The sequence below is a fragment of the Puma concolor genome, chromosome E3 (genome assembly GCF_028749965.1).
Source record: "Puma concolor isolate L17-30 chromosome E3, mPumCon1.1.hap2, whole genome shotgun sequence".
Taxonomy (NCBI): Eukaryota; Metazoa; Chordata; class Mammalia; order Carnivora; family Felidae; genus Puma; species Puma concolor.
In genome coordinates this window covers 5,652,642-5,679,072 of record NC_141682.1, presented here as the reverse complement: position 1 = coordinate 5,679,072, position 26,431 = coordinate 5,652,642, and the positions used below count along the sequence as shown (strand labels likewise).

The 26,431-nt window shown below is 45.5% G+C and overlaps 2 protein-coding genes across 2 annotated transcripts in view; one reads left to right on the top strand and one right to left on the bottom strand.

Annotated features, from left to right (window-relative positions):
- The window catches only part of CCZ1 (CCZ1 vacuolar protein trafficking and biogenesis associated), a 34,402-nt gene extending 25,265 nt beyond the window's left edge, over positions 1–9,137 (top strand). Inside the window, exons 13-15 of the mRNA XM_086692989.1 lie at positions 6,734–6,892; positions 7,604–7,731; positions 8,787–9,137. Of these exons, the coding sequence (XP_086549115.1) occupies positions 6,734–6,892; positions 7,604–7,731; positions 8,787–8,842 (343 nt within the window). The 3' untranslated portion in view covers positions 8,843–9,137. The remainder of the gene's footprint in view (positions 1–6,733; positions 6,893–7,603; positions 7,732–8,786) is intronic.
- A 2,560-nt stretch (positions 9,138–11,697) lies between these two features.
- RSPH10B (radial spoke head 10 homolog B) overlaps positions 11,698–26,431 on the bottom strand; it is a 64,303-nt gene continuing 49,569 nt past the window's right edge. The window contains exons 19-20 of the mRNA XM_086692986.1: positions 12,800–12,998; positions 11,698–11,970 (exon numbers count right to left, since the gene is read on the bottom strand). Of these exons, the coding sequence (XP_086549112.1) occupies positions 11,796–11,970; positions 12,800–12,998 (374 nt within the window). The 3' untranslated portion in view covers positions 11,698–11,795. The remainder of the gene's footprint in view (positions 11,971–12,799; positions 12,999–26,431) is intronic.

The following is a 26,431-nucleotide window of genomic DNA, read 5'->3' as shown; positions in this document are numbered from 1 at the left end:
GCTAAAGGAAGGAAGATTTTTTTCCCCAAATTGATACAGTTTCAAGAAAGGACAGGGCCTTGGATATTATCTACTTATCTATTTTCATTAGAAACAGTTTTCTCTCTGATATTTTATTAGGAAAATTCCCAGATGTAGGAAGGTGGAAAAATGACTCCGTGAACACACAGCGCCCACGTAGATTCCACGGTTAACACTTTGCCGTGTATGGTTTGGCACAGCTCCGTCTGTCACGGAGGACGGTTTCTGACAGTTACCAGAACCACTGTGTAGCCTCAGCAGTCCCTGAAAGGTGGGGCGCCTGGAAGACTTGATGGTAAAGCATACAATTTAAGGGTGTGCCGAAGCACAGGGACTCAGAGGCGTATTGTTTTTGACTTCGAAAGTTGATTTTGGGGCACCTGGGTGGCTCAGTCGGCTAAGCGTCCGACTTCGGCTCAGGTTGTGATCTCTCGACTCCCGGGTTCCTAAATTTGAGCCCCGCATTGGGCTCTCTGCTGTCAGCGCAGAACCCGCTTCAGATCCTCTGTCTCCCTCTCTCTTCGCCTCCCCTGCTTGTGCTCTCCCTCTCTCTCTCTCAAAAATAAGCGTAAAAAAAAAAATTTTTTTTTTTAAGTTGACCTTAAGGATGCATCTGATATTTTATATGTAAGCTGCTCTCACTTGCCAAACCATAAGTATCAGCTGACTAGAGGGAAATGCTTTTGAGTACAAAAGATACTGTGCTTTTCTCCTGGAAATCCTCCTGACCCAGATCAAACCGTTTTACATGCCAGTCCCAGGACCTGGGAGACACGTCCCAGAGAAATGGGAGGGAGGCCTGAGGGAGGCAAGAGACCCCCACGTCGGCCCCTCCAGACAGTTGCTGAGAGGTGGGGGGCTGCTGCGCTTGGCAGGACGGGTCAGCGCCAGGGCCTCTGTGCCCGCCTGTTGTCTCAGCCCCACCCCCACTGGACAGCACCCGTAGGGCCAGCTCAGGGTGTAATATTTAATGTCGAATCCCTACACATAAGCTACGGCTTTTAATGTTCCTTGTGAAATTGAGGTCACCCCTTTACAGAATGGCATGAAGTGGGTTTGTTTGGTCTTTGGTTTCTTATGTATGATGCCTCAACTTTTTTCTACTCAAGGACTTAGAGTTCAATTATTTTAAACCTTTTCTTTTTTTGAGAGTAATTTATGTCCTTATTTTTATTTTATTTATTTATTTATTTATTTATTTATTTATTTATTTATTAACATTTATTTATTATTGAGAGACAGAGACAGAGCGTGAGCAGGGGAGGGGCAGAGGGAGAGGGAGACGCAGAATCTGAAGCAGGCTCCAGGCTCCGAGCTGTCAGCACAGAGCCCGACGCGGGTCTCGAACTCACGGACTGTGAGATCATGACGTAAGCTGAAGTCGGACGCTCAACCGACTGAGCCACCCAGGCGCCCCGTGGCCGTATTTTTAAATTCAAAAGTGTAAATATTGTATCTTTTTAGACTTGTACATACACATACGTAAACAGTGGTATATATAGTGTTCTTCACTGATGGGTTTTTTAAAAATGTTTGTTTATTTATTTTGAGAGAGAGAATCCCAAGCAGGCTCCATGCTGTCAGCACAGAGCCCAAAGGGGGGCTCGATCCCACAAACCACGAGATCATGACCTGAGCCAAAACCAAGAGTTGGACGCTCAACTGACTGAGCCACCCAGATGCCCCTTTACTGATGGGTTTTTAAAAATAGATCATGCTGTAGATCTGTAGCTTGTAAAAACGATGTGGCATGAACATCATTTTAAACCAACAAATACGGATCTGCCTATTCTGCTCCGTGGCTTCACGGTACTTACTTGGATAGTTTGTTTGTGTTCTGTCTGTGTAGTCGCTGTTCCAGTCGACGGGCAGTCTGCCTCTGGCTGTTAGCATTAACATGGTTCTGCATTAAACAGTCTGGTGCAGACATCTACCCATCCTCTTAGGACCTGTCCCTGGAGTGGAGGTCTGGGGCACAGGGAATGCATAGTGACAGTGTGAGTCCCCTCCCACAGGGACTGCAGCCCTAGTTCTCCGTGTCATGTCTTGATGCCTGATAGGTGACGCCGAGGTTGGTGGTTCTGTCTCTTCCAGAAATTGCCAGTCTGGGTCCATTGGCTCTTCCCACTGAAGTGCTTCGTATCCTTCCTTCTACGTCAGTGCTCTTAACGTAATACCCTTCGGTCATATCATACGTGTTTTTCTAACTTTGGTTTTACTGTTTGTTATAATATGTTTGGGGTTTATACGTAGTCCTTTTTATTAGTCGTTCCCTCTAGGTTTCTGTTTTCACTGTCATGCTTGTGATTTTCCACCCCAGTAGCCTAAGAATGTGCCATTTTTATCTCAGGGGCTTTTATGGTTTTATCTTCTGTGTCTCCATCTAATTCACCTGGAATTTTTTTTAAAATATAGTTTATTATGAAATTGGCTAACATACAGCGTGTACAGTGTGCTCTTGGTTTTGGGAGTACATTCCCGTGGTTCATCGCTTCCCATACAGCACCCAGTGCTCATCCCAGCAAGTGCCCTCGCCAGTGCCCATCACCCATTCCCCCCTCCCTGCTGTCTACCCTCAGTTTGTTTTCTGTATTTAAGAGTCTTTGATGGTTTGTCTTCTTCCCTCTCTGTTTATAACTATTTTTCCCCATTCCCATCCCCCATGGTCTTCTGTTAAGTTTCTCAGGATCCACGTGTGAGTGAAAACATACGGTATCTGTCTTTCTCTGATGGACTTAATTTCACTCAGCATAATACCTTCCAGTTCCATCCACGTTGCTACAAATGGCAGGATTTCATGCTTTCTCATTGCCAAGTAGTATTCCACTGTATATATAAACATGCACAATATATATAAACCACATCTTACTCATCTATTCATCAGTCAAGGGACATTTACATTTAGGCTCTTTCCATAATTTGGCTGTTGTTGAAAGTGCTGCTGTAAACATTGGGGGTACATGTGCCCCTGTGCATCAGCACTCCTGTGTCCCTTGGGTAAATTCCCAGTAGCGCTCTTGCTGGGTCATAGGGTAGATCTATTTTTATTTTTTTGAGGAACCTCCACACTATTCTCCAGAGTGGCTGCACCAGTTTGCATTCCCACCAGCAGTGCAAGAGGGTCCCCGTTTCTCCACATCCTCGCCAGCATCTATAGTCCCCTGATTTGTTCATTTTAGCCACTCTGACTGGCGTGAGGTGGTATCTCAGTGTGGTTTTGATTTGTATTTCCCTGATGAGGAGTGACGTTGAGCATCTTTTCATGTGCCTGTTGGCCATCCGGATGTCTTCTTTAGAGAAGTGTCTATTCATGTTTTCTGCCCATTTCTTCACTGGATTATTTGTTTTTCGGGTGTGGAGTTTGGTGGGCTCTTGATAGATTTTGGATACTAGCCCTTTGTTCCAAATGTCATTTGCAAATATTTTTTCCCGTTCCGTTAGTTGCCTTTTAGTTTTGTTGATTGTTCCCTTTGCATTGCAGAAGCTTTTTATCTTGATGAAGTCCCAGTAGTTCATTTTTGCTTTTAACCCCCTTGCCTTTGGAGACGTGTCAAGCAAAAAATTGCTGCGGCTGAGGTCAGAGAGGTTGTCGCCTGTTTTCTCCTCTAGGGTTTTGATGGTTTTCTGTCTCACATTTAGGTCTTTCATCCATTTCACCTGGAATTTTTAAGGACTAGAGGCAGCGCTCTAACTTAAGAAGTTTTCCCCCAAATTGAGACTTTGCTGAGTCTGAGATGTTCGTTTCTATTTTGCATATGTCTCTTCACTGGCTAGTTGTGATACTGAATTTGAAAAGGTGTGAGGAGGGCGAAGTACAGAGGTATTAGGAAAGGAGACCCTTGGGGCACCTGGATGGTGCAGTCAGGTAAGCTTCCAACTCTTGATCTCAGGGTCGTGATTTCAAGCCCCACGTTGGGCTCTGCACTGAGCGCAAAGCCTACTTTAAAAAGGCTGCCCTCATAGCTGTGGGCAATTATTATAATCCTTTTCATCAGTCTTTTTGAATGAATTTTTGGGGGGAACTCAACCCAGTTGTTCCGGAGGTGAAGACGTTAGGCTTTCTACAAGAAGTGAGGAGTGCAACCGTGGACTGAGTGTTGGTAACGATGAGACCCAGGATGGGATGCCAGGCAGGAAGAAGGCGAGGGCAGTGGGTTGGCCTGGCGGGCGTGCAGAGGCGGTGCCGGGGGAGCGCAGGCAGGGAAGCCTTCCTTCCAGGGCGTGGTTCACGGGCATAGTCCAAGGGCTCAGCTGTGCCTCCCTTCCTAATCCCCCTGGACACGCAGAGGAGCAATAGCTGTAACATGTAACTCCCACATGAAGACCAGTTTTCCTTCTTACAATATCCATATCAGTCAATTCGGAATCTTCCCTTTTTGTTTGGTTTGTTAAGTGTGGAATGGCCATCCTCACTTAGAAACCGTGCGTCTGGCAAACCTTAGCCGCCTGGAACGAGGCCCAGAACAGGTCAAGCCACCAGATGGTCTCGGGGCCCCAGCCAGCTGTTGACGTCCCCAGGGAAACGCTACAAGTGGTCAAACACCTGCTGGACATCTGCTGACCTCCTCCCTTCGTTCAGAGCCTGCAGTGACCTTCCCTGGCACGCCTCTGAGGTTTGGCTAGGTGTTCACGTACCTGGTCCTTAAACGTCTCCTAAAACTGACGCCGTTTACTCATGGGAAATGTCCCTGTGACCCTGCCAATCACAGCTACTTGGGTTTTCTACCAGTAGTAGAAGAAAGGGGCAGAGGGCAGACAGAAAACAGAAAATCTTTTTTAAAAAAATTAGCGGACACTCAGCGTAGAATACAACCACTTAAGACAGGCCCCACCTTCCCGTGTTCTTTGAGGCTGTCATTACTGTGCTCCCGTCTTGTCAGCCTAACCTCCTAACAAACCGTCAGCAAGAATTCTGTAGTATTTCCCCGGGTTCAGTGTGTTTTACATTGATGTCATTAACCGTATGCAGCGTGTTCTTTTTTAAGGCGGCAAGAAATTTGTGTTTCTGTGTTTAGGGGGAAACATGCTTTGGGTGTTTAAGGGGCGTCCGTGGTAGCTCTTGGGAAAAGATACCAGGTGACCGTGGCTGCTCCTTCCAAACCAGCTCACCGTTGGTCACATGGTGCTTTGGATGTAGCTAAGAAGCCTGTAGGGTGGACATTGTCCTGTTTTCACTGTGAGTGGGCCTCTCCTTCTTCAGCGGTGCAAGTTAATAGTGAAAGGGCAAGTAGCAGTTTTTCTGTTTCTCTGTGTTCTCCTCGTGGAAGGCGGTGGAAAGAGGCCACATTGGCCCCTGTCTTAACCACTGAACATTTGCTAATGTAAATCTCCATGAGGGGTACCAAAGAAATAATTTAGATCTTCTAAGAAGGCATTTTACACATTCTGAATGAGGGTAAGAGGGAGGCCACAGAGAGGGTTTTGGGGTTAGAAGACCGGAACTGCAGGCCCGATCAGGGTTGGGTGGAAGTTTGTCTACTCAGACAACTGAATTCACAGCTCTGGCCAAGCGTCTTAAATGTTTCATCTTTCCAGTTTTTCTTGGGGTTATACTTGCTGTTCTTAGTTTTAGGGGCCTACTGAAAACATATTCTGGTTTTGTAAGAATTCTCTTTTCATTTTCCTGGAAACTAAGCCATCCACATTCTTTCTTTGCCTAGATGTAAAGTATTACAGTAGTAACCCACTTTTCCGGAGGTCGGATTTCCGGCACCCTCAGCCCACCAGAACATGGCTGCTAACCCTGAAGTAAGCAGAGAAGGCTTCTGAGCCCCCTCCAGTGGCAGGGCTGCTCAGGCTGTCCCCAGACCCCCGAGCGTCACTTAAGTAAGGGTGCAGTGAGAGGGAGGGCGGGAGGCCCCGGGAGCTGTGGCCTGGCCATCGGAGTGGTTCCCCGAGGGGTCCGGCCTCTGACCCGGGAGGCGGCGGAGTAGCATTGTCCAGCCATTCCAAATAATAAGATGTATTCCAATGAAAATTTTCATCACTGTTCAGCAGAAGCGCCTCAAACGCCTTAGAATGGTCTCCATTTAGGGTGATGAGAGCTTTGTGACTCAGACTAGCCAACTTCAGTTCTGTGGCAGATTAAACACAGGGGGCACGGCACGTTCATCCCCCAGGACGGAGATAAATGAGCTGTCACTCTCCTAAAACAGGTCAGCAAACAACTTCTGCACAGGGCCAAATAATACATATTTCAGATTCTTTCGGCTGTATATGTTGCAGAAAGTGGCCATAGACAATACCCGAACATACGGGGATGGCCACGTTGCAATAAAACTTGATTTAAAAAAAAAAAGGCCACATTTGGTCCCAGGGCCACTAATCTGTTTGCTCAGCCCTCTGCTAGAAGACAGATGGCCTGTATTGAGTTTGCATTTATTTCCAAAAATTCAAAATGCAGCAAATAATCAAGTGATTGCCATTTCCAAAGCACTGTTATTGCAAAGTGGTTATAGTACTGGTTTTTCAAAAGCTAAGCTTCAGCTTTCTGGAAAATTCCATCCTATTGAATACCTCACGGATCTCAAATAAGTTACTAGGGAACAAAGAGCCTGTTACGTCTTCACCGAGATTCTTGATTTGAAGGCCCAGACGTCGAAAATATAAGGCCTTACGTAGCTACATGGATTTAAGGTTTTAACAATGTGGTTGTATCGTTTAGAGAATTATTCTTTGAGAACGTTACCATTTTGATGACATGTTTTCACAGGTCTGAGAAAGAGCCCCAGTTTAAGTTTATCTACTTCAACCATATGAATTTAGCAGAGAAAAGTACAATTCACATGAGGAAAACCCCTAGTGTGTCACTCACATCCGTGCATCCGGATTTGATGAAGATTCTGGGTGACATCAACAGTGACTTTACCAGGTAATTCAAACAACTTCTCGAATTCGGACTTCTCAGATTAGGTGTCCCCCTTTTTTTTTTTTTTAATTTTTTTTTTTTTTAACGTTTATTTATTTTTGAGACAGAGACAGAGCATGAACGGGGGAGGGTCAGAGAGAGAGGGAGACACAGAATCTGAAGCAGGCTCCAGGCTCTGAGCTGTCAGCACAGAGCCCGGCGCGGAGCTCAAACTCACGGACCGTGAGATCATGACCTGAGCCTAAGTCAGACGCTTAACCGACTGAGCCACTCAGGTGCCCCGAGGTGTCCTCTTTCTAACGGGAGAAGAGGCGCTGAAGGAATCCTCATCAAAGCCGAGCGGCCCAGAGCCGCTGCAGAGGGCCCCACTTGCGAACAGAGTAGAGGAGGCCCCCGGGTCACTGGCCACTTGAACGGGACTCCCCAGACTTTTCAGATGGCTAGTTTCTGGTTTCTTTTGTTTTTCTTCAAAGGTTTTTGCTTTAGTTTTTTGTTTGAGAGAGAGAATCAGCCGAGAGCACAGAGCCTGATGCGGGGCTCGGTCTCACAAACCATACCGTGAGATCATGACCTGATCCAAAATCAAGAGTCGACGCTCCGTGAACTAAGCCACCCAGGCGCCCCTAGTTTCCGGTTTCTCGTGAGAGTGTGTGTCGCTCACGCTGCAGCTAAACAGCTAACACACTGTTGCCTGTTGGAACCCTTGTCTTGCAGAGTGGATGAAGACGAGGAGATAATCGTAAAAGCAATGAGCGACTACTGGGTGGTCGGGAAGAAGTCTGACCAGCGGGAGCTGTATGTTATCCTGAATCAAAAAAATGCAAACCTGATCGAAGTAAATGGTAAATAGAAGCTGGGCGTGGTGCAGAACTTCGCCGCTGTCTGTCCTTTCACTGTGGTCGGAAACCCGCTAGAGAGGAGACACGGCTGTTGATGTCAAAGGAAACCGTCCTTTGGTCCATCCTGTGTTCTCCAGAAGCACAGTTCCTTGAAAAAGTTCCTTGAAAAAGTTTTCACGTTTCCTGTGGAAAATGTCCCTGTGTTTCGGAAACTTGGCACCGGCCAAAGGAAATGATTTTCTGTAATGCTAAAAGAAAAAAAAAATCCTGTGGCTTCATACAGTGTGTATACAGATGTCCACTCTGATCCCCGGTGACGAAGACCCACCCCGTGGCAGGGCGGGCCGTTTCACTGGCAGCTTCCAGGCCCCCGTGCGCGCATTGTTCCAGCACCGGCCTTGGCTGATCCTCACAGCTCTTTGTGCTGGCGGAGGGGGGAGCGTGTCCCCTTCACGGCCTCCGCTCCCTTGCTGCACCGCATACGGCCTGGAGCAAGGAGTGGGACGTTTGGGAGAGCGCCGCACGGACAACAGTGAGGTTTGAGGTTTCATTCTCCGCACATGTCTGCTGGGACACGGTTCGTCTCTCCCATCGGTGCCTCTAGTGAGACTTGTGCACATTAGAAACCGCAGGAAACGCGGCCCCGGGTGCAGTGGGAATTGAGTGGCGTCACGATGGCACCGCCTCCGCGGAGCACTTGAACTATGGCCCGGGTGGCAGCTAGGGTTTCTGGGGCATGGCACCCAACATTTTAGACTTGGGCTGCAGCCCCCAGCCTGTGGGTGTCTCAGGCGCTTGCGGGGCTGGGCGTGCACTTCCCGGGCCTGGAGGAGTGGCCTGTGGCTGTGACACGGCACTGAGGTCCCAGGGACAGTAGGCTTTTTCTCCCCATTGTCTTGACTCATGAACGTTTCTTGCCCAGGCCTGAGACTGAAGGTCTGCAAATGCGGCCATTTGCTGGCAGCTGTATTCCAGAAGAGTTTAAGGGACCAGTCTGTGTCATAGAACCTTTCCAGTGAAAACCTCTGTTTCTCACTCCCTGTTTCTGTCTTTTGCAGAAGAGGTGAAGAAACTTTGTGCGACGCAGTTCAATAACATATTCTTCCTGGATTGACGGATAACGGCTCGCCGGGACATCTTTTAAAAAAACAACTCCGCAGGCATTCTGTTTACCACTGCAGGTTCTCGGTCATATTACTGACTGAATTAATGACAATAGTAAAGCAATACTTGCTTTGAAGAATCAAATTTCTACTCAGTCTGATGATCCCCTGGGGTTTTTAGATTTTACATATTTATGTGGAAATAATTAAAGGTAGTCGGCTACATCTCCCATCATTCCATTCTTTTGACATTATGTGAATATTTTACTGGGAAATAAGACTAATAAATTGTTAAGGTTTTTAAAATTCTGGTTTTGCTTGGAGTCTCGCGCCTGCTGTTTGTTTGTAGACCACTCCGCCCAGTGGGCGCTGGCTGTGGCTCATCCTTGGGGATTTTCTAGAGCTGCTAGAGCTCCCAGAATTCGCCCCTCTCCCCCCCCCACCCCCCGCACGGTCACTAGACCTGCAGGGGCGAACTCTGAGGCATTTGCCCAAAGTAATTGCTAGACTTTGGTTTTTCTCTTGAGTACTGATGTGATTTTTAGACCATGTATAATAGAACTTCACGAAAGTGCCCCAGCCATGGTCTAAACATAAAGCGTTCTGCATGTGTCCTGTAGAACCCTGAGGGGTCACAACTGCCTGTGTCTTCACAGCTGAGATGTAGTCTGGCTGGATTTAATTAAAAAAAATTTTTTTTTTAATGTTTATTTATCTTAGCGACAGAGCGCCAGCCGGGGAGGGGCAGAGAGGGAGGGAAGACACAGAATCCGAAGCAGGCTCCAGGCTCCAAGCTGTCAGCACAGAGCCCGACGCGGGGCTCGAACTCACAAACTGTGAGATCATGACTGAGCTGAAGTCGGAAGCTTAACCAACTGAGCCAGCCAGGCGCCCCCAGAGATCCTATTTCTTGCCCTGCACTATGCCAAGCTCTGAGCCAAGGGTTTTTTAATTAATTTTTAAAATACTCCAGGCTCTGAGCTGTCAGGCAGAGAGCCTGATGCAGGGCTTGAACTCATGAACTGTGAGATCATGACCTGAACCAAAGTCGGACGCTTAACTGACTAAACCACCCAGACACCCCTGGATTTTACCTAAGTTAACCTACTGTTGGCCGTCTCGACATCCCAGTTTGGGCAGAAGCGGTCTGGGCAAACTGGTACCACCCCAGCTCCAGGCAGGGCTCCTCACTGTTGGCCCTCAGGCAGCCCGCATGAGCCCGCTGTCAGGGCAGAGGGCGGATGACTTCTCGTCCAGCTGGAGTACTCTTGTCGCTCTCGTGTCTTACGTAATGTACGGTTTCGGTTATGAAATCACAAATCATTCTTAACCCATGAGCTGCTTGAGGTTGTGTTTTATTTGTTTCCAGCGACAGGCTTCCTGTGTTGAGTGTTCATTGCTGACTTAGTAATTGCAGCATAATTACATCATCATCTGGAAATACATCCTTCAAAGTTGTACTTTTGACCATAAAACATAGTCCGTGTTTATCCTCTGTTGCATTCTTGTGTGTTCAAACTTTTTAGTTTGCTTGCTAAAAATATCTATATCCCCCCTAAATAACTCTTTTTGATCTGTTTCTTCTCTGTAATCCTTTAGCTTTTGCAAGGCTAGTATGTAAGATGCTGAGGAATCATGCATCTTTTCGTTGTTGGTCCTTTTATCATTATTTCTAGTTTTATCCCTATTCAGATGTTTCCTTTAAATTCTGTTAATATTGCTCATGATTCCAGTCATTTTGATTAGATTTTCCTGGTCCATCTTTTTCCATCTCTATTTTTATCCTTTGTTATTTGTTCATTTTGAGAGAGAACAGGGGAGGGGCAGAGAGGGAGAGACAGAATCCCAAGCAGGCTCCGCACCGTCAACATGGAGCCCGATGCACAGCTCGAACCCATGAACCGTGAGCCAAGATGGAGTTGGGATGCTTAACCAAGGACCCAGGTGCTCCAAGAGGGTTTTCTTATAAAGAATAACATTGAAATGAGTTTCTATTTTGGTTTTTTGTTTTTGTTTAAATGTTTATTTACAAGAGAGCATGAGCAGGGGAGGGGCAGAGAGAGACAGAATCCGAAGCAGGCCTGATGTGGGGCTTGAACTCATGAGCTGTGGGATCATGACCTGAGCCGAAGTCGAATGCTTAATCAACTGAGCCACCCAAGTGCCCCGAAATGAGTTTCTATTTTGAACCCAGCTAATGATATGGGGGCTTGGGGATTGGGAAGGGAACCTGCTCACACTGGGGAGGTATGTTAGCACTGTCCCACCATCTCTGGCGATTTCGGTTCCCAGCCTCTTTGTTGTTTTCCCATTTCCCCAGTTTCATGTTGAACGATTGTTTCCTTCCCTCTGCTAGTTTGGAAGCCGTAGAGTGTATTTTTATGCTTCGGGTGGTCACTCTTATATTTAACACAAATCATTAGTATAACAGTGTCTGAGACGTAAAGTTTCACTTAGTGCTGAGCACACCTGTTCGTCAGCTTTTCTGCCTTGGTGTTTCGTCCCTGCGGGTCTGCAGTGCTGGGGAAGGCACGGGGCCGGAGAAGAGGCCGCACGTGAGGACAGGTAGGACTTGCACGTGGGTCACTTACAGGGGCAAAGGGGGGGGTGGGGCCGGGCTAGGCAGGGGGCCTGAAGAAATGTTTAAATTTGTACACTACCACCTGTCTCCCGATAAGTTTTATCAGATTCTAAATTTCATCACCGATACTGTACTTGGATTAAAAAAAAATACATTGAACGCATGCTCATTTAATACCCATGTGTGTATTTTCATTCAGCTCTGTTTTCAGGCATGTCCGTGATTTAACTGTGTAAGAAACCTGAATTGCAGTGGGCCCAGGCAGTTATTTCAAAAACACTAAAACAAGGTACAACACGATTTTATTAGGAAACGTGTTACAGAGCTTTGGTTCTAAGCTTTTACATCTCGTTCTTGGGGTTCGTTTACAAACCCAGTAACTGTTACTTTCTCTTCTTCTTGCTTGTGATGGGCTTGCTGGATTGGGACACCACGGTGTCCTCTTTAGGGGGGCTCGATGTGAAACTGGAGGACGGGGCGTCAACCGGCTCCTTGATCACAGTGATGTCCACCTCAGAGTCTTGTTTTTTGGTCTCTTCCTCTCTCAAGCTATTCAGCCTAGGGCAAGAAGCAAACCCAGGAAGGTAGCCTTATTTTTTATTTTGCAATCTCAAAACCTGTTTTATGCTATATTTGGTGTAAAGTAGGCCACACCTAGATTTCAACAGTTTTTGCAAGCAAAACTGCAAACTCTCATCACTTTGCCTGAAATAGAAAGTGATGCCATACCCAGACAGTCCGGAATGACATTTTCACATAGCCGAACAGACTTCTGAACCCCTTTCCTCTGTAGCAACTTAGCCGCTAGTAAGTGGCCTTTAAAAATCTCGGGGTCTTTGCCCTGAAGTATAGTTTAATGCTTTCTTTAGCAACAGGCTCAAGGCATGCTTTGCAAAGAGCAGGCTTCAGCACCCTGGACAGACATGACTGTACGGTTCTCGACCTTGGTTCTAGAAAGGTAGCCAAACAACAGGTAGGGGTTGCTCACCATGTGCCAGGCACTGTTCTTGACACCTTACAGCATGGGCTCACTAAATCCTCACCACAGCCCTATGGGGGTTCGTGTCCACTTACAGATGGGGAAACTGAGGCATGGTGACGGGCCCTGCCCGGGGCCACCTATGTGTCAAGGGGTAGGGTTGGGATCTGAACCCGGCAGCCTAGCCCCGTGGGCCTCTGGGCTGCGTTGGAGCCTTGGGGCCCAGGCATCCTCACCCCCCAAGTGAGCCAATGGCCACAAGCAGGACCCTTCCCTGCCGTCCCATGTTCTCGGTGCCAGGGGAAGAGCTGCCTCCCTCAGGAAGCCACGCACGTGTAAAGACGGGAAAGGAAGGCAAGGCAAGGGAGGCTCCTGCAGGAGGGGGGCTGAAGGGCTCTGGTAGGTCACCTGGCTTCCAGCTCTTCGTTTTCCAGCCTCCGCCGATGGGCCGTGGCCGCGTCCTGTAGCCGGTCTTTGCTGACTTTCTCCTTGAGGGCTTCTACATGTTTGTGTGCTTGGAAAAGCATGTTCACAAAAAAGATATACATACTCGTGATCCAGACGGTGAGTTTTTCCTTTTGTTCGTCCTTAGATTTCTCTTTTCTCTCTGGAAGAAAGTTTAACTGAAATCAGCACGAAGGGCACTTGGGTGGCTCAGGCGGTTAAGCGGCCCACTCTTGGTTTGCGCTCAGGTTATGGTCTCACGGTTGTGGGATCGAGCTCCGAGTCAGGCTCTGCACTGAGTGGAGTCCGCTTGGGACTCTCTCTCTCCCTCTGCCCTTCCCCAACTCGTGCTCACTTTCTCAAAAAAACAAAAAAACAAAACCAAAAAAACTCAAAAAACAAAAATAGAAAAAAATCAGCACGAATACAATTCCAGGTCTTCCACTTCCTACAAGGGCTAAGTGTCCTCATGGCCCGGACGATGGGGTGATGCTGTGCTCCCCACAACCTTGGGAGGGAACCATAAAATTTTTACTGACAACCTGAAACAAGGCGGGGGGCGGTAGACCAGAGCTTTGATCGTCGACATTTTGAGTCTCCTGGTATTTTTCTGTAAATGGTGTATTTTGGTTTTCTAAAATTAAAACTATGGGAAAAAAATTTTTTTAATTAAAACTATGGAAAATTTGCATTTCCCATGTTTCACAGGGGAAAAAAAAAAACCCTCTGTTTTTGCATCCATTGTCTTTAAAGGCACTTTTCACTGAGAAAATAAAGGATTTTTAACTCCGAATTGAATAAGAACGTGGGTAAAATGACTGACTTCGTAGGAGTTGCTTCCCATCCAGTGGGGCCAACAGATGTCTACTTTGGAATGTGTTTCATAGTTGATTCTGGAAAGATCAGGCTTTGGGTAGTTTTACAATATCAGGAAACTCCAGGATCTCTCAAGACAGCAAGTATTTTTAGACTGTGTCTATAGCTTGGGTTTCTGTGCTGTGTGAGGGCGGGCAGGGGTGAGGCAGGTGGGGACAGGTATGACGGAAAGGTAGGGCCTGTCAGCAATTCACTCTCCCGTCCCAAGAGCCACGTGGAGGGCACAGAGTGGGACACTGACAGGAAGAGACTTTATACCACAGCCAGGTCTTACAAAGACCAAGGGAAGCCTTCATCTGCGCTTCCCCAGTGAGTTCCTAGGTTCTCGAACATCCGCGTAACCCGTGGCGTGCCAAGGCGTGGGGGAGTGCTGGGCGTGGAGGTAACTGATGAAGAGCGACTCACTGTGATTGTTGAGCCGGGTCCAGACTCTGGGCACCACGTCAAGGGGCTTGCACGGCCTCTGGCTTCAGCAGCAGAGCACAGCAGTTCAGAGCACGGACGAGACCAGACCAGTCAGAGTCAGGCTCGGCTCTGCCCCTTACTAGTTGTGCCCAAGCTCCCTCATCTGCAATAACGGAACCGTGGGGTACCCTCCTCACAGACGCGTTGGGACAAGTAAGCGCTCAGTGATAGGCTGTGGCTTTTCCACAGGCAAATAATTATGGAATAAGAGGCCACACACTGGGAGAAAATACCTGCAAAACCTACCAGATGATCGCTTCTCGGCCTTTTGGCTAAGATCAAGTGCAAAACCTACCAGATGAAACAATGACTTGTATCCAGGTGACAAAAATAGCTCCTATCTTTGGCCTCAGTGACACAATTCAGTGAAAAAATTTAAAGACACCACTAAGTGTTGGAGGGGACATAGAGAAAGGTCCTCCTAGATCACTGGTGGCATAGAGAACGGCACAGCCAATTTAGGAAAACAGCCTGGCTATTTATTTTAAATGTGTATTTATTTTAAGAGACAGCAAGCAGGGGAGGGATAGAGCGGGAGGGAGTCCCAAGCCGCCAGCACAGAGCCTGAGGCAGGGCTCTATCCCACAACAGTGACATTATGACCTGAGCAGAAATCAAGAGTTGGACGTGCAACCGACAGAGCCACCCAGGCGTCCCAATTTATTTTAAACGTTAAGTATATACTTAGCATATGACACAATTCCACTGCTAGCTAGCTATCCAAGAAAAGTGAAAATATGTCCTCCGAGCCTGTCCTTTTCACTCTTCACGTTAGCCCAACTGTCAACTGATGAACAGATAAAATGTGGTTTATTCAGACAATGAGACGCTACTCAGCTATACAAAGGAACAAAATAAACGTTACAACGTGAATGAATCCCAAAATAACTGTAAGTGAAAGAAGCCAGATGCTGCCGTTCATGTGGAACATCCAAGAACAAATGCGCGAAGAAAGCAAGGTCATTGGGGCCACCTCCCACACTCCACACACGCCACCACATGCCAGTAGTGACAGTGAGCTGGGGAGCACTCACAGAACGTGGGCCAGGGAAAGACCCCAAACCTGCTTGTTAGCACCGGCTTTGGAAAAGCAAAAGGGAGGCTGCCAGCACTCGGCCTGGTACATTGCAGGATCACGAGAACACAGGTGGCCTTATGAATTCTGCCACAAGAGCGACCAAGGAAGGTGGAGCAGGTGTGTCCTTAGGTGGTCTGACAAAGCCTCAACCCCTAGCAAGGCTGGTGGAAAATACTCTTAGTAGACACTAGGGGTGACTGATTCCTGAGATGCAAAGACAGAAACACAAGGCTTCAAGGAACACGAACTATCTAAGAAATGTGACACCATCACGGGATCACGGTCTTCCAGTAACCAGCCCCAGACTGACCTGAACGTTTACAATAGCCATTGGAAGGACACTCTGGGAGCTACAAGCTCACACGGAAAGACGGTGCAGTGAAATCAGGAAGACAGCATACAAACAAAAGCAGTTTATGAAAAGGGCATGGAAAATCACAACCAAACAAATCGTGGGGCTGCATGAAATGGAAGCACAGTAGAGCATCACCCACAGAGTGGATCACGCAGAAGAAAGAGCCTGTGGATTAAAAGGAACTTTTGAATTAGTAATGTCTAGGTTTCATCAACATGGCACCATTTAGGCTCTGGGAATTCAGAGATTATAACCAAGTCCCTGACCTTCCCGCTCCGCTGGGTTCATGCGCACCTCCCCCAACTCTTTCCCAAGGGATAAACAGGAATCTGTTACTTTCATTTTTTTTTACTAAATTTTCAGGTCTTGGGTTATACAGATTTTGTTAAGTGAATTGAAAGGGTTTTTTATGCTTTGGAGTTTTAAAAATAAGAATATAAGAATAATTCTTATATTGGTACTTTAATTTTTTGATCATAAAATTCAATTTAGGAGAGTAATTTTTGGACAGTTTTTTCCCCCATGATCATTCAGGTTTTCTGTATTATCCTGAGTCTATTTTTGTTATTAATAACCTAGAAAATAATTCAAAATTTTCAAATTTATTAAAAAAATTTTAGTATTTTTATTTATTTTTGAAGGAAAGAGAGCATGAGTGGGGGAGGAGCAGAGAGAGGAGACAACAGAATCCGAAACAGGCTCCAGGCTCTGAGCCATCAGCACGCAGCCCAATATGAGGCTCGAACCCAAGAAATTTGAGATGGTGACCTGAGCGGAAGTTGGACACTCAACCAGCTGAGCCACCCAGGCGCCCCCTGATGCTCTCCTGTATCTTACTGCTCCTCCCTTCTACCCTTTTGGGCTGAATGTTCAGGTTTTCTTAATAGTGAAAACATATTAATACTATACATTTTCTTGGGTTATAGTTTGACCATGTCTCTTAGGGAATGTTTACATTATTTCAATTTTCTAATTATTTTCAGAAATGTAATTTCATTTTTCTCTGAGAATTATTTTGAATAAGGGACCTCACATTTAGTTGGGCTTTTTGTTGTCATTGTGGTTTTGCTTCTTTTTCATGTTAGAGAAAAGAGAATCTTAAGCAGGCTCCACGTTCAGCACAGAACCCAACATTGGGCTCAGTCCACAACCCTGGGTTCATGACCTGAGCCAAAATCCAGATGCTCAACCAACTGAGGCGCCCCACTTTGATTTTGCTTTTAATGTTGAAGGGGTTGTATGATACTTTACTTTTTTTTTTTTTTTTAACTACACACACTTGGCCCTTCTTTAATAGGAAGAGTACAGTAGCATTGGACTACCCCAGCAAAAGGAGAGAGGTTAAGTTGGAAGCCAGTGTTAACAGGGCCAAGTAATCACTTGGGAGTTGGAGAAGAGGAGGCAGCAGATAGAATGCTAGAAGTATTTTACCAGGAAAAGAGAGAACATTAGGAGGAATGGCCAACTAATCTTTGACAAAGCAGGGAAGAATATCCAGTGGAAAAAAGACCACTCTCTTCAAGCAAATGGTTGGGAAAATTGGACAGCACCATACCTAAAAATCAAAAGGACAAAAGACCTAAACATAAGACAGGAAGCCATCAAAATAAAATGGGCAACAACCTCTTTGACCTCAAATGCAGCAACTTCTTACTTGATGGGTCTCCAGAGGCAAGGGAAACAAAAGCAAAAATGATCCATTGGGACCTCATCAAGATAAAAACCTTCTGCACAGCAGAGGAAACACTCAGCAAAAGTAAAAGGCAACCAACAAAATGGAAGAAGATATTTGCAAATGACATATCAGATAAAGGGTTAGTATCCAAAATCTATAAAGAGTATATCAAACTCAACACCCCCACCCCCCAAAAAAAAAATCCAGTGAAGAAATGGGCAAAAGACATGAACAGACACTTTTCCAAAGAGGACATCCAGATGGCAAACAGACACATGAAAAGATGCTCAACATCACTCATCATCAGGGAAATACAAATCAAAACCACAATGAGAGGGATGCCTGGGTGTCTCAGTCGGTTAAGCATCCATCTTCAGCTCAGGTTATGATATCGGGGTCCGTGAGTTCAAGCCTGGCATCCAGCTCTGTGCTGACAGCTCAGAGCCTGGAGCCTGTTTCTGATTCTGTCTCTCTGCCTCTCCCCTGCTCACACTCTGTCTGTCTCTCTCTCAAAATAAATAAACATTAAAAAAAAGCAAAATACCACCCCACACCTGTCAGAATGACTAAAATTAACAACTCAGGCAACAACAGATGTTGGTGAGGATGTGGAGAAAGAGGATCTCTTTTGCACTGCTGGTGGGAATGCAAACTGGTGCAGCCACTCTGGAAAACAGTATGGATGTTCCTTAAAAAACTAAAAATAGAACTACCCTATGACCCAGCAATTTGCCCAGGTATTTGCCCAAAAGGATACGAAAATGCTGATTCAAAGAGGCACATATACCCCAATGTTTATAGCAGCGCTATTGACAATAGCCAAAGTATGGAAAGAACCCAACTGTCCATCGACTAACGGACGGATAAAGAAGATTTGGTATCTATGTACAATGGAATGTTACTCGGCGATCGTAAAGAATGACATCTTGCCATCTACAACCACATGGATGGAACTAGAGGGTATTATGCTAAGCAAAATTAGAGAAAGACAAATATACGATTTCACTCGTGTGGAATTTAAGATAAAAAACAGATGAACATAAGGGAAGGGAAGCAAAATTAATATAAAAACAGGGAGACAAACCATAAAAGACTCTTATTAAATACAGAAAACAAACTGAGGGTTGCTGGTGAGGTGTTGGGTGGGGGAAAGGGCTAAAGGGGTGAGGGGCATTAAGGAGGACACTTGTTGGGCTGAGCACTGGGTGGTATATGTAATTGATGAATCACTAAATTCTATTCCTGAAATTATTATTACACTATGTTAACTTGGATTTAATTCTTTTAATGTAAAAAATACATAAGGAATATGAGGCACCAATTCAGAGTTTCATTGTTTTTAACTTGAGCATCTTTAAAAACCATCTCACACTATACACAAAAATAAAACGGATTAAAGACTTAACCAGAAAACTCCTAGAAGAAAACATGTGCAGTATTTTCTCTGACATCAGCTCTAGCAGCATTTTTCTAGATGTGTCTCCTCAGGCAAGAGAAACAGAAGCAAAAATAGGCTATTGAGACTATGCCAAAATAAAAAGCCTTTGCACTGTGAAGGAAACCACCACCAAGACAAAAAAGCAATCTACAAAATGGGAGATGTTTGGAAATGATATATCTGATAAGGGACTAATATCCAAAATATATAAACAACACCAGAAACAAATAATCCTATTGAGAAACAGGCAGAGGACCTGCATACACATTTTTCCAAAGACATTATATAGATGGCCAACAGACAAATGAAGAGGGGAGCCTAGGTGGGTCAGTCGGTTAAGTGTCCGACTTCGGCTCAGGTCATGATCTCACAGTTAGTGGGTTCGAGCCCCGCGTCGGGCTCTGTGCCGACAGCTCAGAGCCTGGACCCTGCTTTGGATTCTGTCTCTCTCTCGCTCTCCTCCTCCCCAACTCACGCTCTGTCTCTCTCTCTCAAAAATAAACATTAAAAAATTTTTAAATAAAAAAAAAGAAAGAAAAGGTGAACATCACTGATCATCCGAAATGGAAATCAAACCACAGGGAGATATCACCTACACTTGTCAGAATGGCTAAAGTCAAAAACACAAACAAGTGTTGGCAGGGATGTGGAGGAAAAGGAGCCCTCGTACCCTGGTGGTGGGAATGCCAACTGGTGCAGCCACTCTGGAGAATAGGATGGAGGTCTCTCAAAACATTGAAATTACCATATGATCCAGGAGTTCCGCTACTGGGTATGTATCCAAAGAAAATGAAAACACTACTTTGAAAAAACATACGCACTATGTTTATCGCAGCAGTATTTACAATAGCCAACGTAGGAAAGCAACCCAAAAGTCCATCCATAGGTGAATGCGTAAAGCTGTGTTCGTATAAATGTTTATACAAAAGTATGTATGTATATACACATATTTATACACATATATACATGCAGTGGAATATTACTCGGCTGTAAAAAAAAATGAGATCTTGCCATTTACAACAACGTGGATGACTGTGAGGGTAGACTGTTAAGCAAAGTCAGACAAATACAATTTGATTTTACTCACATGTGGAATTTAAGAAACAAAACAAATGAGTAAGGAAAAAAGAGACAAACTCGAATACAAAGAATTGGTCGTTGCTGGAAAGGCAAGTGGGCAGATGGGTGAAAGTTTAAAAAGTGGGTTCAAGGGTACACTCATCCTCATGAGCAGAGTAATGTATATACAATTATTGAATCATATTGTACACCTGAAGCTAATACTGTGGTAATTATACTTCAGTTTAAGAAAAAGTGCAGGAGACTCGCGCGAGAGAACTCAACCGTAGAAGGATGTAGTCAGCAGCATCAGGCTCGAGATGTGGACGTGCAGGGCCCATGTGGAGGAACCACCGTCCTGGCAGACTGATGCAACTTGGTAAGATCCTGCTTTTAAAAGGCCACTCCAGGGCTGCCTGGGCGGCTCAGGTCATGATCTCACTGTTCTCGAGTTCGAGCCCCCATCGGGCTCTGTGCTGACAGCTCAGAGCCTGGAGCTGCTTCGGATTCTGTGTCTCCCTCTCTCTCTGCCCCTCCTCCGCTCGCTCTCTCTCTCTCAAATAAATAAACATTTAAAAATAAATAAAAGTCAACTCCAAGAGAAGTGACGTCACCCAGATGGTGACATAGGTCATTCCCCGACTTCACTCCCCTTCCAAAAGAAGAACCACCAACTATTCATGGACAAGACTCCGCCGAGAGAACCCTCAAATACAGGGGTGAAGCTGAAGCACCCCTGCACCACAAAGAGCAAAACAGCCCTGGAAGGGTAAGAGGGATGGCTACATGCCGACCACACTCCACCCCCAGCCCCCGCCCTGGAGGCTGGCACAGCGTCAAACTGAGAGGCCTCCCCTGAGTCTGTGCTTCCTCCAGTGGGAAAAGGGAGTCCAGGGTAGGCATCCAACTCCCCCAACACTGTGGGTCATTTCCTGGGGACCCCTGCTCCAGTCTCACCCCATGGAATTGCTAGGGAATCAGGGCGGGGGGGGGGGGGGCGGCGGGAGGACTTGATTGTGACAGAAGGATGAGGGGCTTGGAACAGCACTGAGATCTTGGCAGACAGTCCCTACCCACAACACCCGAGTGGTCGTCCCCAGACAGCGTCTTTGCCCCCCTACAGAACCAAGTCGACGGTGAAGTCTGACGGGGAAACTCCGTGGGGTACAGGTCAGCCTGATCATGTTCTCAAATGAAGAGCTGCGCCAGCCCTGGAGCTTGGTCGGCCCCCGGCCCAGGCAGGGGAGCGGAGTCAGAGCCTCCCTTACAGCAACCGCCCCCATCTGACCAGGAAGGCAAGGACACCTGCCTTCCCGCTGGCACAGGCCAGCAACACTCAAGCAGAAAGTACGGCAGGCAGAGCCACGTACGGAGGGTTCCACCGCTCTGCCCGAGCAGAGGAGCTGATCACAGCCCCACCCAGGGCCTGAGTAAAGCTCCCAGCCCTGCGCAGCCAGAAAGCCTGGCCAGAACACCTGGAAAGCCGCGTAGCCCAGCCACACTTGAGCAGACTCTGAGCAGGGCAGGGAGTCTGCAGAGCTAATCCAGGGAACATGGGAGCATGGGTTGGCTTGAGCCAAGATCACGAGAGAATAGCCTTGCCCGCCTTGGGGCAGTTTTCCCTCTCCACTCAACCGAGGAAACTAATTGATAACACTGTGTCCAGCAATGTGGAGTGGGGGTGGGAGGAAGCAGTCTTTAGCCCACCCAGCAGATCTGCAATTGAACAGAGAGCACAGCCTAGGACTTTCCGTGTCTACAGAGAAAAACGAGTAACCTGCCTGGCCAGGGAATTCACTGTACGTGCTTGCCTGATTCAGGTACCCAAACAAGCCATGCAGACCCTGGGCCCCGTCCTGCTTCCCCGCCAGGGTAGGGAAGCTAATTCATAGTTCCGCCTACAGCTGAGTATACTCCCCAATCCCAACCAGCTGGTAAGCCTGACCAGAACACCCAGACAACCGGAAAGCCTATCCTATAGCCTCACTTGGCCAGGGAACCACGCCACCAGTCCTGCCCAAAACTGTTCTCAGTCAGTTCTCACTCACCCTCCCTCCGGCCTACCTCAGAGCTCGGGCACTGGCCTCACCAGAAAACAGACCCGAGGGGCGCCTGGGTGGCGCAGTCGGTTAAGCGTCCGACTTCAGCCAGGTCACGATCTCGCGGTCCGTGAGTTCGAGCCCCGCCTCGGGCTCTGTGCTGATGGCTCAGAGCCTGGAGCCTGCTTCCGATTCTGTGTCTCCCTCTCTCTGACCCTCCCCCATTCATGCTCTGTCTCTCTCTGTCTCAAAAATAAATAAACGTTAAAAAAAAATTTTTTTTTAAGAAAACAGACCCGATAACAAGCCCACCTGCCCGGAAAGTACCAGCAGACACATCCCGAAGCCCAAACCGAGCTGATGGGGGAGCCACTGTCTGCTAACGCGAACCTGTAGGGTCTGAAAGAGGAAACCACTTGTTCAAATGCGCAGATACCAAAGTAAGGAATCAAGGATCATGAAAAATCGGGTAAATAAGACACCACCAAAGGGTGGTAGAGCTAATTAGATCTAATAAAGCTCTGATAGCTGACCCTAAAGAGATGGAGATCCACGAACTGTTGAAGCATTCAGAACGATCCTCTTGACGAAGTTCAGTGAACTACAAAGAATGCACAACTACACAAAATTGAGAAAACAGTGAAAGAACAAAACAAGTCCAACAAAGAAGCCATCAAAAAACACAAAACCAGAAATCCTAGAGCTGAAAACTACAACTGAAGAATTCATTAGTGAGCTTTATTTTTTATTACTATTTCTTAATGTTTATTTTTGAGAGAGAGTGTGAGCAGAGGAGGGGCAGAGAGAGAGGGAGACAGAGGATCTGAAGCGGGCTCCACGCTGACAGCAGCAAGTCTCATGTGAGGCTCGAACCCATGAACTGTGAAATCGTGACCTGAGTCGAAGTTGGACACTCAACTGACCAAGCCACTAAAGTGTCCCTATTACTATTTTTTTAATAGTAGGCTTTGAAAGCAGACTTGATCATGCAGAAAAATCAGTGACCCAGAAGACAGGGCATTTGAAGTTAGAAGAACAAACAGAAAAAAAGGTGAAGAAAGATGATGGGACTTATGGGTCACAAAAGAAACAGTATTCCCATTATGGGGATTCCAGGAAGAGAAGAGAAAGGGGTAGAAAGTAGATTTAAAGCAATAAATAATGGCTGGCAACTTCCCAAACCTAAGGAGAGAAAAGGACCAAAGACCCCAAATAGGTTTAGCCCCCATGGGGCTACACTGATGTATACTATAATCATCAAAAGTCAAAGAATTTTGAGAGCAAGTGTGAAGTTAGAGATAAGGGATCCCCTGTATGACAAGTGGCTGATTTTTCAACAGAAACTTTTCAGGTCACGAGGAAATGGAATGAACTATTCAAATACGGAAACAAAAAATGGTCAGCCAAGAATTCTACCCGGCAGAGTTGTCCTTCAGAAATGAAGGAGAGGGACAGACTTTTCTGGGCAAACAAAAGCTGAGGGAGTTCATCACCACTAAGCCTGCCTTATAGGAAACGCTAATGATGGGAACGCAAGCTGATGCAGCCACTCTGGAAAACAGCATGGAGGTTCCTCAAAACACTAAAAATAGAACTACCCTATGACCCAGCAAGTGCACTACCAGGTATTTGTCCAAAGGATATGAAAATGCTGATTCAAAGGGGCACATAAACCCCAATGTTTATAGCAGCACTATTGACAATAACCAAAGTATGGAAAGAGCCCAAATGTCCATCGATGGTTGAATGGATAAAGAAGATTTGGTATACATGTACAATGGAATATTACTCGGCAGTCAAAAAGAATGAAATCTTGCCATTTGCCACTATGTGGATAGAACTGGAGGGTATTATGCTAAGTGAAATTAGTCAATCAGAGAAAGACAAAAATCATATGACTTCACTCATATGAGGACTTTAAGAGACAAAACAGATGAACCTAAGGGAAGGGCAACAAAAATAATACAAAAACAGGGAGGGGGACAAAACAGAAGAGACTCATAAATATGGAGAACAATCTGAGGGTTACTGGAGGGGAGATGGGCTAAATGGGGAAGGGGCACTAAGGAATCTACTCCTGAAATCATTGTTGCACTAGATGCTAATTTGGATGTAAACTTTTTTAAAAAATGCTAAGGAGAGTGCTTTGAGTGGAAATTCAATGACACTAATTTACATCATAAAAACAAGAAGGTGGTGTTAAACCCACTGCTAATGGTGAACACTTCGATTCTGTAATATGGTAATGATGGTGCATAATTCACTGAAACTCTAGTTCAAAAGTTTAAAAACATAATAAAAATAACCATAATTACAATAACATGTTATTAGTTACACAATATTAAAAATATGTAAATGGTAGGTCACATCAGTAACTTAAAATGTGAGGGGGAGAAGAAGTAAAAGTGTAAAGTTTAGGAACTCTAATGAAGTGATCAGTTTAAAATAGGGTGTTATAATTTAAAGACATTTTATGTGAGCCTTATGGTAACCACAAGGGGAAAATCTATAGTAATAACACAGAAGAATGTGATTTTAAAAAGAGCATACTGGGAGGCGCCTGGGTGGCCAGTTGTTTAAGCATCTGAATTCGGGTCAGGTCATGAGCTCGTGGTTCATGAGTTCGAGCCCCACATCAGGCTCTGTGCTGACAGCTCGGATCCTGGAGCCTGCTTTGGATTCTGTGTCTCCCTCTCTTTCTGCCCCTCCCCTGCTCGCACTCTGTCTCTCAAAAAAAAAAGAACATTAAAAAAAATTTTTTTAAGAGTGTACTGATACCAAAGACATAAACACAAGAAAAAGGCACAGCAGGATAAAAAACAAGGAACAGCAGTTCTTTGAAACAATCAGAAAACAATTAGCAAAAGAGCAGTACGTCCTTACCTATCAATAATTAAGGGTAAATAGATTAAATTCTCCAATCAAAAGCACAAAATAGCTAAATGGATAAAAAGACACAATCCAACGATAAGTTGCCTGTAGGAACTCACTTTACCCTTAAAGACACACACACATGGGGCGCCTGGGTGGCTCAGTTGGTTAAGCGTCCGACTTCAGCTCAGGTCACGATCTCGTGGTCTGTGAGTTCGAGCCCCGCATCGGGCTCTGGGCTGATGGCTCAGAGCCTGGAGCCTGTTTCCGATTCTGGGTCTCCCTCTCTCTCTGCCCCTCCCCCATTCATGCTCTGTCTCTGTCTCAAAAATAAATAAAACGTTAAAAAAATTTTTTTTAAAAAAAAGACACACACACAGACTGAGAGTGAAGGCGTAGAAAAGACAGTTCAAGCAAATGGTAACACCACCACCAAAAAGACAGGTAACACAGACTCAAATATAAAAGTGGTAACAAGATGAGTGCCTGGATAGTTCAGTTGGTTAAGTGTCCAACTCCTGATTTCAGCTCAGGTCATGATCTCATGGTTGGTGAGTTTGAGCTCCAAGTCAGGCTCTGCGCAGACAGTGCGGAGCCTGCTTGAGATTGACCGTCTCCCTTTCTTTGCCCTTCCCCCGCTTGCACTGTCTCTCTCCCTCTCTCTCTCAAAATAAAAAAATAAACTGTAAAAAATTAAAATAAAAATGGTAACAAGGGACAGGGAAGGTCATTATATAATGATAAAGCTGTCAATCCATCAAGAAGACATAATAATTGTATTTACACTCCCAACTTCAGAGCACCTAAATAAAACAAAAACTAACAGAGCAAAAAGAAGAAATATGCAATACAAAAATAGTTGGAGACTTTAATACCCCACTCTCAACAGTGGATAGATGATCCAAACAGATAATCAATAAGTAGACAGCAAATTTGATCAACACTATAGACCATATTGGACCTAACAGATATTTATAGAACATTCTGACAGCAGCAGAATAAACATTCTTCTTAAGCACACATGGAACATTTTCTAGCACAGACCATATGTTAGGCCACAAAACAAGTCCTAGCAAATTCAAGAAGATTAAAATCATACCAAGTATCTTCTCTGATCACAGTGATATGAAACTAGGAATCAGTAACAGGAGAAATACTAGAAAATTCACAAACACATGGAAATTAACACTCTCCTGAACAACCAATGGATCAAAAAATCAAAGGGGAAATTTTAAAGTATCTTGAGATAGTTGAAAATAGAAACACAATATACCAAAACTTAAAGGATGTGGCAAAAGGAATTCTAAGAAAGAAGTTCATAGCAATAAACACCTACATTAAAAAACAAGAAAGAATTCAAATAAACTAACTGAACTAAGAGTTGGTTCTTTGAAAAAATAAAATTGACAAATCTTTAGCTAGACTAACCAAGGAAAAAAGAGGAACCAAATCAACAAAATTATAAATGAAAACAAACATTACAACTAATACCACAGAAATATAAGGATCATAAGAGGCTACTATGAATAATTATACACCAACAAATTGGACAAACTAGAAGAAATTGAGAAATTCTCAGGCACATACAACCTACCAACACCAAATTCAAGAAGAAATAGAAAATCTGAACAGACCAATTACCAGTAAGGTTGATTAGTAACCAAAAATCTCCCAGCAAAGAAAAGCCCAGGACCAGATAGCTTCACTGTTGAACTTTGCCAAATATTTGAAAAACAATTA